At 37.0% G+C, this 16,543-nt stretch overlaps 3 protein-coding genes across 4 annotated transcripts; 1 reads left to right on the top strand and 2 right to left on the bottom strand.

The window, feature by feature from the left end:
• Nucleotides 1-901: 901 nt before the first annotated feature.
• On the bottom strand, nt 902-6,863 carry noc4l (nucleolar complex associated 4 homolog). The gene is made up of 15 exons (XM_014999171.2): nt 6,670-6,863; nt 6,442-6,562; nt 5,326-5,432; nt 4,909-5,016; nt 4,613-4,762; nt 4,419-4,521; nt 4,256-4,290; nt 4,122-4,172; nt 3,919-4,030; nt 3,716-3,776; nt 3,467-3,577; nt 3,190-3,353; nt 2,956-3,038; nt 1,539-1,652; nt 902-1,296 (listed from the first exon to the last, which is right to left on the bottom strand). The coding sequence occupies exons 1-15, from the start codon at nt 6,808-6,810 to the stop codon at nt 1,177-1,179; spliced, it is 1,581 nt and encodes a 526-aa protein (XP_014854657.2). The 5' UTR covers nt 6,811-6,863; the 3' UTR covers nt 902-1,176.
• A 1,094-nt stretch (nt 6,864-7,957) lies between these two features.
• Nucleotides 7,958-10,504, bottom strand: pus1 (pseudouridine synthase 1). 2 transcript variants are annotated; one of them, XM_014999173.2, is made up of 6 exons: nt 10,375-10,504; nt 10,071-10,299; nt 9,725-9,862; nt 9,361-9,463; nt 8,207-8,907; nt 7,958-8,108 (listed from the first exon to the last, which is right to left on the bottom strand). In XM_014999173.2, the coding sequence occupies exons 2-6, from the start codon at nt 10,263-10,265 to the stop codon at nt 8,076-8,078; spliced, it is 1,170 nt and encodes a 389-aa protein (XP_014854659.1). In that variant the 5' UTR covers nt 10,266-10,299; nt 10,375-10,504; the 3' UTR covers nt 7,958-8,075. The 2 variants fall into 2 exon arrangements, with proteins under 2 accessions (XP_014854659.1, XP_014854658.1); XM_014999172.2 differs by having other exon boundaries at nt 10,071-10,285.
• Nucleotides 10,505-10,702: 198 nt separating this feature from the next.
• LOC106925084 (uncharacterized) lies at nt 10,703-13,636 on the top strand. Its single transcript, XM_088011019.1, has 3 exons — nt 10,703-10,790; nt 11,607-11,775; nt 12,501-13,636. Exons 2-3 carry the CDS (start codon nt 11,607-11,609, stop codon nt 13,013-13,015), a joined length of 684 nt encoding a protein of 227 aa, XP_087867145.1. The 5' UTR covers nt 10,703-10,790; the 3' UTR covers nt 13,016-13,636.
• The last annotated feature ends 2,907 nt before the right edge of the window (nt 13,637-16,543 follow it).

Here is a 16,543-nt window from a genome sequence, read left to right as displayed (position 1 = left end):
GATGTCATTTAGTGATTTCTCCTTGCCTTGGTCCTCAGCATTGTCCATCCTCCGTCTTAAATAAAGAAAAAGAAAAAATGCCTAAACAAATATTCACAAAATATTTTGCCGCCTCCTTGATTGCAGTTGTGTTTCTGAGTGCATGGCTGTCTGTCGATGTATTTTGGTCTCACTACCTCTTCTGAAGAATAATTGAATTATGATTCAGGATTTTGCCTTACCGTGTCCTTTCATTCTGGACTGCCCACTGTGTGTCCAGATGGTCCACTTAACAAGAGAAAGAACACTGAAGAGGACTCACAATGACTAGTTGACAAAGCCAACCTCTCGCCTGAGCATGAAAGAAAAACCTCTACAAAGTACTGCATCCTTATGGTGTTCTAAATTAATGTAATTTCTTAGGTAAAATATCCTTACATATATCACAGGTAATATACCAACTAGTGTGTTTGTATTTTGTCTGCAACCAAATAAATTTGAATTTCTCTTCTTAGTTCGACTTGGGTCAAGCTGTCTTGCCCCTTTTTATTTTACTCTTAGTATTTTCTCTTAAACAAATTGATTAATGTTCCAATGTTTAATTTGTAAAACCTATCAGGTTTATTGATGATATCATTGGTTCTTTATGCCGACCCTGAAAATAAACTATCTAATATACCGGTACTTGTTTTCCACCAGGTGCAACCAGAGTGACTTTTGTGTTGGAAAGTTTGTAAATTTTTTTCTCTTTCCATCCTCTGGGATTCTTCAAAGGTTACTCCATATTGTCACCGATTTTATCTTAAAAATCGATTGGGCTGACAATATTTCATACGCCATCATCAATACAGTGCATCAACAGACTTCTCTGTCACGGATTTCACATCGTTGCTGTAAAAATGCATGGAAGAGGAGACTGTGATGTAGATGTACTGCAGTTCAATATTTATTGAGCATAAAACAAACAGTGGGTGAGTAGTAGAAAAGCACCAGTACAAGTCAGGTTGAAAGAAAAATACATTTCTGTTCCTCTAATCTTTTTTTTTTTTTTAAACAACTATATTTATAATAGTTTTGTAAATTAAGTCTGTGTATTCTCCTGCATGGCTCCAGACCTCTTCAGACATTCATCCAAGATATATTACCAGCATTAAGAAAGTGACAGCACACAGGGGAATGACATATTTTAATAATCCTTTAAGCCAGACAAAAGTGTCGTCCCAACACTTCTCCTCTTCCTTCCAGTAAATGTGCAGCTGTTTCAAACTCCAGTGGGAAACTCTTGCTTTCAGTCGGCTTCAGGTCTCGCTCCATCAACTGAAAACAAGACAATTAGCCACATTCCTGATCGGGCTAGCTAGAGACATTTGTGGAACATGCGACAAATTAATTCTGATTCATACACAAAATGCATTCATTTATTTAATACTAACCAATTCAATTACTGCTTAATGAAATGATCAAGAGTGGTGTATTCTTTCTCTAGCCTGGACTGAAAACCTGAAGCAAATCATGGAGCTGAAATGAAACAAATGCTCTGCTGTTGGACAAGAAAATACCTCATAGGAGGTTATCTCCAGCACCTCACTGATGTCATCTTCTTGTTCAGTCATAGGTGTGTTGATCAACATTGCAGCTTTGGCCACATCTGGATGATAATGCTTCTGCAGTGTCTGTAAAATGGGAAACAAGAGACTGTCGAATGTCCCATGCCAAACCGTTACAGCACAGGTGTCAAACTCCAGTCCTCAAGGGCCGGTGTCCTGCAACTTTTAGAAGTGCCTCTGCTGCACCACACCTAAATAGAATAATTAAGTCACTAGTGAGGCTCTGGAGAACTTGTCTACACAAGAAGGAGGTAATTAAGCTGTTTCATTCCAGTGTTTCGTACCTGTGGCACATCTAAAAACTGCAGGACAGTGGCCCTTGAGGACTGGAGTTTGACACTCCTGCGTTACAGGAATCTATCATGGTTGGACAATTTTCCAGTAGCATTAAATAATAAAGACTGCATGATGACACAGTTTCTACCACTGTTGTCTTTTCTAGGCCTAAATCTAGGGACATTTCCATGAACCCATAAGGGTAAAACGATATAGAGAAGGGATAGCTGGTTGCTATACATAATGTAGCTCATATTTTCCCCAAAATTTAAAAGATTACTTTTCAAAACCTACCAGATTATCTGGAATATACTTTGTACTCCCTGAAATTTTCAAGGAATTTTCACTGGATAGATTCTTATAACCTATTTTCCTGAGACTTGTTACATAATTTCCTGGAATGAGGAAGTTGTGTTTCAGAACTTTCGTGCAACTTACCGTCCTGAAAATGGCTACTTTTCCAGATCTGTGTTTTACCAGGTAGTACTACCATTTTTTCTAGAATTTTTTAGAACTAAAAAGGAAATTTATAACATGCCAGTCAATCATCCATGTAAAAAACAAGCTATTTTAGTTTTTTTTTCTGTCAAAGCAACTCCAGCGTTACATCCTAAAGTTTAAAGGCTGTTTTTTAACAGACGCAGAGGCACATCATTACACCAGCTAACACGTCCATTTGCAACTGTTGCACCCTTCTTCTCCAGCATTTACAGCTTGTGTACGTGTCACCAGTCTTATTTATGAATGCTGTTTTAAATGATAGTCTGTTTTTTAACACAGTTTTAAATACCATTCATTGTATTTAAGTACGGTACTTCTAAGCTGTGATGCAAAAGAATTAATAACACCAGCTGATGATTTAAAGTCCTGACAGTGTTTATAAACTGAGTTTTTAACACTATGAAAAGTGAAAAAAATAAAATAAAACTACATGACTGATGACACTGAAAAACAACAGGATGAGAAAGTCAGTTTGAACAATTACACTGCTTGTTCTTTCCTTTAGCATGAAAATTATTTTTTAACTTTTTTCTTCTGAGCTGATTGCTTAAAGCTGCCAAACCTCTGGCCCCAGTTTGGTGCAAAAACTTACCTTAATTTCCCACAAGCTGCTTTCTAAGGCATGACAAAGAGCTGGATCCACTTCCTCCATCACATACGGATCTTCAAGAAGCTCTGTCAACGTGAACAGGAACGACTACAATTAATAACTGAACCTTTGTTGTATTTAAGAAGCACAAACAAAATTCTTATACATCGCTTTTAACAGTAATAATTTAAAGTTAAGAGCAGACCCAAGCAGCCATAAAGACTAAATGTGACTCACCATCTTCTGAGCTGGGCTTGTGAATCAGAACTCTGCAGGATGGATGGCGCCGGATCAGGTTGTAGATGAAAGGCAGCACCATGAGAAGAGCTGTGGGCGGAGCTGTAAGGGCCAGACGAGCCAGGCGTTTGGCGAACGCAGCCACCAGGTAGACTGGCAAGTGACTGGAGACGAGCACAGACATTGCATACACTTAATAAAGTGTGAACTTTACATGTCGTGTTTTGTATGGGCCGAAACACACAAATGAAAAGCAGCAAAGACAGAATGGTGTTACCTGGAGCTGAGGAAAAGATTAGCCAGGTGAAAGAAGCGTGCCTTGTACTTCACATGGAAAACAGACGGCTCGAGAAGATTATACAACTTTTTGTAGAAATCAGGATAATCTCTGTAAGCAAAACGAGAAAACCAAATGAAAGAGTTTACATTTTAATGTGTCATTTAAAGATGAACTCAATTAGCTTTTCATTGCCATTTCTGCTACTACTCAGTGAAAGAAACTTATTTGTTTTTATACGATACTCACAGATTGTGTTGATGGATGAGGACAAATAAGCCATTTAGGGCCAGCAGACTGATCGCCCCACCTATTAGAACAGAACCACAATAGGTTTATGTTTTTCATAAACACAGTATATTCACTTACTCCATTTCAGTTTTAGTTTGTTAAACAAACCAAAAACGAGAACCTGCCGCAGAACATCTACCATTGCTTTGTTATAAACTTACCAACATCATAGGCAGCTGTCAAAAAGTCAATCATCAGAGTGGGTTTGCTCATGTGAGGCAAGATGGAGTCATGAAGGACCACTAAAATCTTTTTATACATGCTGTTGGGCAGCTATATACAGAAAGAGAGATTTCAAAACACAGTGAGATGAAGGAAGTAATCAATGAGGTCAAAATGTTAAATGTGTACTCTAAAGATTTACCTTATACTTAAGAAAGCCCAACCACATTTTCTCAAAGGCACGTTTGTGATCCTGAAGGTGAAACAGAGAATCACTCTGCTAAGTCGGTACGAATTTAGGACAAGCGGAGGTAAAAGTTTAAATATTTCACTTACATGCAGCTTTGCAGCCTTCCAATCCTCATGCTTGGCTGGAAAAATAATTTCAGGTTAGCGATATCCAAAAGAATCTCAAAGAGCATTTTTCTTCTTCTAAATAGTGACTGGTTAGTAAAAACGATTCAAACAGACCAGCTGTTCGCTGCCAACTCTAACTTACTTTCCTGCTTGACCATAAAGTTGGTAAGCTCGGACTCCTGGCTCGGCATGTTGATGTTCAACATGAGAGTGAACACGTTGGACTGATATACGGGCAAGACAGCCTAAGAAGAAAAAGAAAATTCAAATAAGATAAATCACAGTAAAGAAAATGTCAGTAATAAAAGATGCAACTTGAAGTTGACTGTTTCCCACCCCTTTGCTTTTGTTCATGACTGTGGCCACGTTGTCACGGATGAAGCTCATCACATAGTAACGTACGTCGTCCATCTCAAGGAACTCCTGGAACCTGGAGATCAGCAGGGAGTTGTCCAAGCTCTGAGACAGAATGTTGTGCACCACGGCCTGTCAGCAAAAGAAACCCAAAATGTCAAACGTTTCCTACACTCACAAGGATTTTCAACTTTTTATAATAGGATGGGAATTCATTGACATATGCAAAGGAAGGTGTGACATATTAATTAGTAATAACAGTACTGAAAAACTCTTACTTGGATCAGTTCTCTTGGGAAGCTGAAGTATTCACTCCAGTCCAGGTCTTCCAGAGGATGCAGTCCTTGTTCAGCAGCTAATTTCATCAGGCAGCACAGCGCACTCTCCTATATTCAGATATATTACATTGCTGCTTAAATTGCTGTGAAAAAGAACTTTCTGCCTTACAGATTTAATCAGTTTTTTTCTTTTTTGCTCATTCTGTCACATTTTAATATTTACTTTACTCAAAAACAAAATTATGACAGCCAAAATTAACTAAAGTAAGTCATATTCTGTGGTAAGCAGAAGGTGTGTGTTATGTTACATCTGGTGTAAATCTAACATGTCAACCAAAGACCATCATCAATGCTAACAGGATTCCTGCTTTTAGAAAATAAATAAATCAAATTTGCTAAACCCCGAAGTTATCTCACCTTAACTTCATGCGTTTCATGGTGGAGATGCTCGAGCAGTATCTCCACACAGTTGTTGTAACGATGACGCATAAAAATCTTGTACTTCTCATCTGGGCTGTGCTCACCTGAGGTAGAATACGATAAAAAAGAAATTACACAACTTGAAGGCCCAATAACCTGAAGCTCGCTGTTTAGAACGGGGTGATAAATGAGACAGAGCTACACCCCACAGCTCATTTGTGAAGACTAAGCCCAAATGGAGATGCAAAAGCCAATCAAATCTAAAAATTTGTTTCGTCACATTTGGCTAATCATATCTAATCAACAAACTCTTTGCATTTCCTTCTTATTGTTATAAACATTTTTGTTTTATTCTAAACTTTATATCTTAAAAATGTGACTAATCACATTAGTTCATAAAAAAAATAAACTGCACTACTGCAGTTCTGTATTAAATAAAATACAACAACCTTTGACTATCATCTACCAAGTCAAATCATCTCTTCCAAGCAGAAAACACCTCAACAAAACCTCTAACAATTCCTATTAAATACATTTAAAATATATATTTTCTTTATGGCTTTGTCTTTCTCTGGGATACAGTGACCCATCTTACTCAGTCTTCAACATAATAAATCTCAGAGAACAAGGCATTCAAGTATGACCAATCCCTATAACAGGAGCAATAGCCAGAAAGTTTGAAACTACTGGAACATTGACAAACAATGCAAAAGCCTTTTGTATCCCATCATCACAAAGCATTTCTTAAGCACCAGTCTGACTTTATTGGAATAGTTTGCAGGTCAGTTGAGAATGAACTTTTCAGCTATAAACACTCTAGGTGCATCTGGAACACAAAAACATGATGACGTAGCAGATAAACTCCAGTATGGTGGAGAATCTGTGATGTTATGGGCCTGATCCATTCAGGGTGGAAAAAGAAAAAAAAAAAAAAAAAAAAAAAAACCAGACCGTTTCCCAAATGGTCTTCAGAAGGTTTCATAAACTCAATCCACAGGCTTCCAGAAGATCGTGATAATGTCATAACATTACAACGATTTATTTCATATCTTAGAGGTAACAGCTTCTACCATCTCAACTGTTTAATTGAAAACTTTAGATCATATCACTTACCCTTTATCGCCTCATCCTCACCAGGGAGCTTTCCAATAAATAGATCCTTTCTCTTCAAAAGTGTACAGAACAGCTTGCAGCAGGCATCAACAGCGCAGATAACGTCTTTCTCTTTTTCTGACTATGTACATTTAGGAAGCAAACGTGGACAAGCATGCAGTCATTAGCTCAACGAAACGTGTATGCGGTAGATGTCAATGTTTGTTGGGTGTTTCAATATTTTCTCACCTGAAGAAACTCGAGAACGTCAAAAACATCGTTGGCATGTTTTCTACTTTTAAGTATACGCTCAACTATACCTTCAAAGTCGATTTTGATCGTTTTCGCATTTGCTTTAGAACTCACGTTGCGCTTTTTGGCCGGCGCCATGTTTGTTGACTGTGTGGTGCGTTCGCGTACCCACCGGAGAATAGGACAAAGGGCTTACACAAAAACAGACGTGTATCGCAGTTTGTGTCGCGAGGACTCGTCGTGACCTCAATGTAAATCGGGAAATATTGAATGCGAGGGAAATCCCTCATGATTTCCGGATATTATTAAATCATATGTTAGCTACATTTGCTGCAAGAAAAACTGGAAGTTGCCCAAAAATGTCGAAAACAATATGCGGACTGTTATAATTAGGGTTTTTAGTGCAACGCTCGCATACCTATTGTGCATTTTGGTGTGCAAGTGACTTAATTTGTCTATATGTGGCTCGTCAAATAAACAGCAAAATCGGTCAATTTGCACAACATAATTCCAGACCAAACTGCTCATCTAAATTAGACCGAGTTTGACAACTAATTCTGAAAAACTAAATTGCATGGTGTGTCACGGGAATTAAATTATTTATTAATGCTTTTATGGTTTTAATAAATATGTCCAAACTTTAAGAGTTATTACATTCATTATTTATGCATATTATTGAACATTTTAAATTATTCTGGAAAGTATTAGTTATATAAAAAATGTTAAATGTCTACTTTTGATGCATTACAATTTGGTTTTTGATAATTATTGTAAATAATTGTAGGTGACCATTTTAACAACAAACTTACTACATAAACATAATCTGGAAATCTAGTAACTTGCTTTGCTGAATTAAAACGTGTCAACTGACTACCAGTAGATGGTGCTCTCTAAAAAAAACAAAATAAAGATTAGAGAGTATCTGCTTCATCAATTTTAGTTCCATACAAAAAAAAAAAAAAAGATATCTTAGGGATATTGACTCAAAGGACTAAATTACTTTATTTTTTACTGTTGATAAAAAATACAAGACACACAGTCAGAAATGTTGGAAATAAATCAGAACCAAAAAATAAAATGTTTTGATTTAGGGTAAAATTCACAAATTGAATCTAATCAGAATTAAGATTTTTAGAATGAGAATGGTACTCATTCTGTGTTTACCCAAAACAACTGATGCCTTAGACATTAATTGTTTGGGTAAACACAGAATGAGTACCGTTAATTAAGCATATATATTAATTTCAATGAAATAACCACCAAGAATTAAAAAGATGACATTAGATAATTGATAATTATTTTATTATGCCAGTTGTTAAACATAATTGTTCTTAATATTTAAAACAAAAAATCAGAGATAATACCAAAAATAAAAAATAAAAAGGCGTCTCTCCACAGACGGTCTAATCGGAGCCGTTCCCTTCATCTGCATTCTCCTGTAGCGAAAAATGGGACAAACAATTAGCTACAATATAACAATGTATTTTTTCCCCCAATGCAATACATTTAATTATCAAATTAATAACTGATGCACCTGTTTTTGGTCCTTATTGTCTTGTGTTCCAGTAACTGTTGCTTCAAAATCATGGCTGGGAAGAGTGGCCATCCAGCTGACCATGGAGCCCTCCTCACATTCCGTCTTGACAATGGTAGGATATATGTGAGCCTCTTTGAAGGCCTTGATCGCCTCCTCCTCGCGTTCCCACTCTAGTCGCTCATGCAGACCGTCCCCTCCGAAGCGCTTGTTGTACCGATCAAAGTGAACCCTCTCGAGTACCAGCCCGAGTCCCGGAGCTTTTGGGACGTCCACCTTCTCCTGACCCCAGCTTCGCTCCATCACCTCCTCCTTGGCGAAGCCTCTGATCACTGCGATCACCAGGCCGATCATCTTGCGAATCTGGTGCAGCATAAAGCTCTGGCCTCGCACGGTGATCACAGCGAACTCGTAGCTGTTGCGGACAAAAGGCTCTCCGCAGGACATCTCTGTGATGTAGCGGCGGGCGCTGGGGTCACTTGGAGCCTTCTGGGAGGTGAAGTTGTGGAAGTTATGGGTGCCTTTGTAGAGGGCAAAAAGTTGGTTCACCTTCTGAAGAGTCTCTGCTGCTAGACGAAATGCCGCTATGTTCTCGGTGTCATAGTCTTTAGGAGAAAAGGCTACAGTCGGGAGCATGTAGGCGTACGTACGGGCATCACAGTTATTTTTCGAATTAAATCCTTGGGTCACTCGCTTGAGCCCTGTTGCAGCAAAAAATGAATAAATACATCAGAAGCACATCCATGGATTCCAATCAAATGTATTAGAGGTGAATCAAGTTTTTCTAAACATTTGACCTGTCAATGCATATTTTAGCACGTTAATGACTATAAATAACAGTATTTGCATTTTCATTTTACAGCATATAATTGTAGTGATTAGCATAGCACTTTGCATGACAGCCCTCATTTGAGCAATGCATAAGGTTAAAGGTTGGGTTGACAGGCTCATAATCCGTTTAGTGATGCAGATACAGAAGAGTGGTGAAAAAAATGCATGATCTGAATCTTCAGTAACAACTACAGTAACAACTTGGATAAGGACCAATGTGACCTGTTAGTTCTTGGGCATCAGCCAGGAAAAATAAACTGAAATTCAGTCTTGTTCACCAGCTAATTTTCCAGTCCCTCTTATTTCTAATACAACAGTCTTACCAAGCACCCTGATCTGTGGTGGTAAATTCTCATTGATTTTTTCTATTATGTCCTCAATCAAACGGAGCTTCAGTGAAACCACTTGACCAGCAGCAGAAACACCCTGAAGAAAGATAAAAATGTGACAATGTATCTGTTACAAAAAAAAAACTTGACTAAATTTACAACATCCTACAAAATTTAAAAAAAAAAAAAAAACAGCGTAGCTATCATCAATTAGGAGCAAAACAACACATTTCTTTAGTACCTAACTTTTTTTTTTTTTAGCAACAATATGGCAAATGAAGACAAATAACTTTTCTTTTTGTAAATTTTTTTCCCCCATCAGTCTTGCAGTGCATATTTGAGGTGCATGAACACGTACCTTGTCTGTTCTGGCACATCTTTGGAAAGACATCTTCCTCATGTCATCACCGTGGTTTCCAGGAATGCAACCAGATTTAACTAGAGCAGTGACCAGATCATCTTCAATCGTTCTAAACTGGGAGTTTCCAGGATTTCTCTAAAAGAAAAGAAGCAGGTGGACAGATGGCATAATTAATAAAAGCTATCCATTAAAATACATTACAAAAAAGTTAAGAATGATAAACAAGTGCCAAGTAGTGAGGTTTATTATTATTATCAGATATTTTTAAGTGTGGTTGGACTCATCCACTTCTTATGAAGTTCACGGTTTTTGCAATATTGCTACATGTAGTAAAGGAAAATACCTGCATGCCATAGTATCCCTTTCCAGAATATGCCAAAAGAAGGACCACTTTCTTCTTTGGGAACCTCTTGTCATCTTCATTGTGCTCCCCTTCTGCTTTTATTCTCTTCGTGGCGCTCTCAGCTGAGTCCTCATTCACCTCATTTGGCCTTTTTAACAGCTTGGCTGTCTCTTGATCTCTGGCTTCTTCACTCATTGTGCACAATAACTTTAAACCTGTAAATATAGCACTGTACATTTGTGAAACCAGGAAACGAGATTACACGAGAAATAATAAATATGTAGATTTTGTTTTCTTGACCTACCGTTTGTCTCTAACAACTGTCTGTAGTTAACTAAGGCACTTAACAGTGGTCTGGTTTTAAACATGTCAAGCTAAAAAAACTCATCAGAGGTTCCTGCAGCAGCGTCGGCATGCAACCTGCTCCATCAGCTGAGAAAAAATATCGCGAGATACGTTCATTAAACAGCCGGTAATTGTAACTTTTCGTAAACTTCGACGAACAGAGTAAGCGTGCCAAAAAACTTAAATGTCCCGTATAAAATGCTGTATGCAACAATCAGAGACGTTCTTCTCAGTCACACATGGTGCTGCTAACTTTGACCTCAAAAATATCGCGAGATTCCGTGTTTTCCACGGTAAGCGGAAACACGTGATCTCCAAAGAAGGCGGAAATAGGTTGGCTCTACCTCCGCATGCAGAATTGAGCTCCACGACAAGGTTAGTTTTATTTCAACATGTGAGTTCCTGTTTGTATCTTAAGATTGCATGGAGAGAAACCTACTGGGTGCATTGTGTTGCAAGGTTTTCCCTCAGATTAATATCACCTTTGCTGTTTATTGAAATTAAAAGTAGTGTTAGCAATTTAAGCATAAAAGTTTATTTTAATCTTTTTTGTTTGAATTAAGCAATTGCATGCATCAGATGGACCGTCAACTAGATTAAATATTTCCTTCCTTTGTACACAAAATTGAAAGCCACTTAAATCACCTACCTTTTATATTTGCTTTGTTCTCAGCCATTGATATTTATCTAGAACTGTAAGAATGCCATTTTGTCTTCATATACATTATATTGTTTTTCTGAAGCTGTTCTGCATCTCATTCAGTGACATGTTAAGAGCTGTTAATGAATGGAGTGAACCTTCTCCTGGGCTTTTCCACTTTGACTTAATATGTGTTAAATAAATGATAAAATTCTGTGTTTTTGAACATTTGATGTACGTCTGGAGAGCATAACATCAAAATAATGTGGATTTATCGCAACTGATTTTACTATTGCAACATTTAGTAAAATTATCACAATTGCACTACCTTCTATGATTGCAACCCTGATTTGAGGTTAAATTTAAATACCTTTTGGATGTGGTAAGGACTATCCTTGCTATTTTTGTCCTAACATACAAAACCATAGACTTGAAAGAGGATGTAATTTCTTGTTAAAATGATTGTATATTAGCTTAGTCCAAAATGAGATTGAATGAAACTGTAAAAGTAGTTAAAATCTTTAACTGCTGTTTCCCTGCACTACTTTCAGATGCACGTCTCAATCTTTGATCTCAACTCAAAGATTCCATTGGAAGAATGCAACACATGCTGTAATAAACTGTTCCACTGCCCCATTTGTCCCAACTTTGACCCCACAGTGAAGGAACGGATTGAGAAACACATGAACCACCACATTAGTCATGGTTTGCCTTACAAAGGTACGTTGGTATGTGCCTTGTAAATGAATTCATGGGCCAGTTAACATTTTGTCATGTCACAACTTTAGTGTATTGTCCAAGTAATAAACTTGTAATGTGATCCTATCTTGTCTCCAATGGTTACCTGCCTGGATAGTGTGTATACCTTCAACTCTGGTGAAGATATAGATAATGCTGTTCCTGTCTTTTTGCTCTTATTTTACATCTGGGCATCATTTGATAGTTATTTTGTTTGCCTTTTGGATATTGTTGTGTTATGAATCACTTGTCAAATAAATAGCTGTGACTACTTAATAGCAACACACACAAAGCACACTCCTGTTATTCACCCTAAAAGGTTTGATATTTTCCATACATTTATATTTTACATATTATGGTGATTGTTTTTATCCAGACTGAGTAGGATTGGCGGATTCCCAGGCGCTTTGTGCAGAGGTTGCCAATGTTATCCAGGGTAAATCTGCAGACTTCCTAACTTCATGCAGCCTTCAGATTAACTCAAAAACATTGTGTAGATAGCTTCATGGGATTGGTTGCCATGCCCATGAAGCTGCACACTAACCTTGGATTACCAACTGCAAAGCAAAGGCCAAGGTGTAAAGCATGCAAACAAGAGTAGTAGATGTCAGTAAAATTAATTTGTGTGAATCAGTAAGTCACCCAATACTTTAGCAATATTGTGTATTTATATTATTTCTTATGCATTTTTGTTTTTTCTTCTGCAGACAAAATTTTACTCCGATGCAGCCTTCATTGTAGGCCACAGGGACATTTCCACTGCCCCATCTGTTCTAGAACAGTCATGCGCCGTTTGGATATGAAGAGGCATTTACTGCTATGTGAGGGATTTATGGAAAAAGATCCAAGCCCAGAGCCATGTCTGCCACCCACCTCACTCCCTAATGACCATCTTATTAAGCTACTTTCTTCGCCGTCTGTGAAATCTCTCCTGCAAGTCATCCCCCCGTCTAAGAAGCCGCTCCTGCAAGGTGCGCCATCTTCTGTGGAGCCTCTCCTGCCTGATGCTGCACCCACTGTGAAGCCTTTTCTGCCAGACACGGCACCTGGTCCCGTTTCTGATCCGCAACCCTCTACATCTTCAAACGAACATTCCTATTCTCAAGCCTCTGGGCCTGATGTAACCACGGCTTATGGAAATGCAGTGAAATGCCCTCACTGTAATAATAATATTTACTTGCTTATGTTCAACAAACCTCCCACTTTTAACATAAATAACTGAAAGTTGCTTGATGAAAGTTCATTAAATAGTACCGTAAAAATCAAAGGAGAGATTGCATGCCATGGGTTGGTCTGGAATTAGGCTTTATTCTGAGAGAAAACAGATTTATCTCTGAATGAACGATAAGCAGATGACCAGTGGTCATCCACTGAGAGGCAGGGTCTTTAGGTCAGGGTAGTCTTTACCCAACATACATTAATCATTGGAATTGTTAGTTTGTCTTATTTTGTTTGGTTCTTGTACATAAAAGGTAAAACACTGAAACATTTTTTTTTTACATATTTCTTAAATTGTTTTCAAGTTCAGCTGCAACCTGGACTATGTGTACAAATAAGATCTAAAAACACCACTATCAATGTTTCCACATGTCTTAAATAAAACCAAAAGCTTAGAATAGTTAAGAATCCAATAATCTGTTATTGTGAGAATGATTGAAATGAATCATTAGTACATTATATTTAAAACAAACAAAAAAAACTTGTACAGATATTTTTCAGTAACATGTTGACAGATGAGGGTCAGTTGTTCTTATCTCCTAAAAGTCAGATTTATTAGGATCTTTTTTTATTTTTATGTTTTTAAGTTTTATCTTATAAGATTAAATATAATTTGTTTATTGAACTTGTTTGAAACATGCTTCTTATTTTATAAAAAAAAACAAGGATTTTATCAATTTTAAAAGTCTTTCTCTTTTAACTATTTATGGCAGATTAATAAAATAGCAATATGAATAAAAATAAAATCCTTACTTTCACCAGATAGTTTTTCAATGTTTGTCCGTGAAGGACAGAAAAAAACTGAAGCTGTAGTATTGCGTTTGACCACTTGAGGGCAGTAATATCGCATTAGTTTGAAATTCCTTCAACGTCATTCAAGGATGTAATTTATTTTTCATTCATATCCAATTGTCCTTGAAAAAGTCATACAATTTTTTTTAGTAAAAAAAAAATGTTACACCGAAAATTATTCAGCTTAGAGAACACGAGTGACAAATAAAATACCAAACAGCACATGCATCTATAAGTCCGTTCGTACGTCGATCCGTAAATCTGTCTGTATCTAAATTTCAAAGAAACATGTTATGTTGTTTGTGTTATGGTATCCACTCATTTTATTGTGCTGTGACTCATGTCACTGTGGCATTTTGATAACTATTTGAGTCATATTTTGCTACCAAGAAAAATAAGCACTTCCCTTCCTGGGAAGTCTCTCTCAAGGACACCTTAACAAAAGTCCAAGTATTTTATGTAAACTAGCTCAATGTGGGATCCTATCAGATAAATCACATTTTTCCTACTACCTTATAAGGTGCCAGAGTTGTCAGCTGGAATCACAAACATGTTGGGGTGAAAACAGGATGTGATGTGGGAACATCTAGTGGGAACCACTTAATGTGACATTGAGAATTCACCTGTTTAGCAATACATTTTTCACATTCTGTCATGCAACTATCACAGGATTGCTAAGTATCATGTCTTGCATATCTTGCCAATATAATCTACTTAGCCTTATAAACCCAAAGTTAAAGTTTGGAAGAAAATGAATGCCTACAAGGAAGAGAATGGAAATATGTAACTGTCATTCTTGTGGTTCTTGTGGTGCAACCAAGGTGGAGCCAGTCTGATAAACTGACAAATCACACTGTTGGGTGCATCAAAAATTACCAAGAAGTAATTTCACGTGTGAACAGGAATTTTGGAAGAATTTCTTTGTGACACTAGTAATAGTCTAATTACGCCCACACACGGCATGGAGGAGTGGCGGTTCTTGAATGAATGGTATCTGGTTGAGCTCCTTTTCTGCCATCTCATCCCAAACTACTGAGCAGTCTCTGAAAATGTCAATACTTCAGATTTCTCTGATGGGTGTTGCAAAAGGTAGCACCCAGATGCTCTAGCTTAGGGTTTTCAAATCCAGGCATCAAGTCCTGAAACTTTTAGATGTTATTTGACACACCTGAGTCAAATAATTAAGTAATTTGCAGGACTTTGTAGAACGTAACTGCATATTTATTAGGTAATTCAGCCCCATAAGTACTTTTATTTATAGAAAGTAAAAGTCGATTGGTTCTTTACAACCAAGATATGTAGTCTTTGGCCAACATGTTGAACCTTAAAGCACATGGGCTACATCAGGAGGGGGAAATGCCAGATGTCATCAAAAGAACAATTTGCCAAAGTATTACAATAACAGTTCAGAAAGACTACCTGATTCAAGGAATCTCAATTTCAACTACAACAGTCAAATAGCAGAGTCAGTTTTTGGCATAGACTTAAATGGAAGAGGTCAAATTCAGAGTCTGAAGCACCAACCAATGTGCCCAATATATGATTAAATGCAAAATGTTACCCTATTGCAACAAAATTTAAACAGTTTTTTGAAGATTTTACATCATGAATCAGCTCACGTATTATGCCATCTGTTGAAGGAAAGAACAATATTTTTTATTGTTTTATTTATAGTTGGTTATTTGGGGATAAACAAACAATATTAATTTGGATTTATTTGTTTTAGTTAATTATTTTTTTAATATTTTTTTTTATTTATTTAAAATTCTCAAGCATAAAAACTCATTGAATCTACTTACAAAATCATTTCAGGCAGAAGAGATGTCGAAGAGTTATTTCAACATCCCACTGCACTTTTTTGGGTCAAAAAGTGCAGCAAAAACCTTGTTAAACTATAATGGTGAATAAGTTGTATGAACCATCAGACAGACGTTCTGTACCCAAGCAGGTTATTGATGAATTCTATTATTTAGTTATCTGTAAAACTGAGCTGCACAAACTTGTTTTTCCTTATCATTATGGACAAGTAGCAGTATCTATTTATCTAAGTGTCTGGAAGGAAATTTGTCTTTCAGATAGACAACAGGTACTGCGGGATGAAACTTGAGACTGACAGCGTGTCTGGAGCTTCTTTCGGAAATCTGATGAGAAGTGATAAAAAGACTTGTCTCTCTCAGGCTTCCCCAGAGAGTAGATTTATTTAATTTCAAAAACAACTCGCAGGACTTATTTGATGGATAAAGGCTTTTTGACACCGCAATAAGAAGATAAAAAGTGAAAGATAGGAACCATTTTATTATATCACTAATTTGAATTTCCAGTCAGAGACTGGCATTTTTCATAGGCAGAGCCAAAAAGGGTGAGAAGTAGGTAACAAACTTTGCTACCTCATCCTTTTTTTGTGGGAACTGACTAATTTAATTTAAGAAGCCCATTCACATGTTCATTCAGCAGGTGAATTTATTCAAAGGGACTTACAAAGTAGTGTTACTGCTGTAATGGAAATCCGTTAAACTTTTACATTTGAAGTGGTGAATTTTCAAATCAAATCAGACACCTTCAAACTGATGAGGGGCCGTGCTGTCTTCAGAGCTGCAGCTGATTGTTGGGGCAAGATCTTATTTTATAAAAATTTGTTAAGATTGCCTGTAGAATTGCAATCCAGTTACCATGAAGGTCATGGTTAAGTAAAAAAAGACAACCAAAAAAAATACAACAGCATTTTAGACAGTCATTTTAG

Source organism: Poecilia mexicana, unplaced genomic scaffold, assembly GCF_051168715.1.
Source record: "Poecilia mexicana isolate PSO_F unplaced genomic scaffold, ASM5116871v1 scaffold_12, whole genome shotgun sequence".
Lineage (NCBI taxonomy): Eukaryota > Metazoa > Chordata > Actinopteri > Cyprinodontiformes > Poeciliidae > Poecilia > Poecilia mexicana.
The sequence above is the reverse complement of the archived record's forward strand: the minus strand, read 5'-3'. Positions and strand labels throughout refer to the sequence as shown.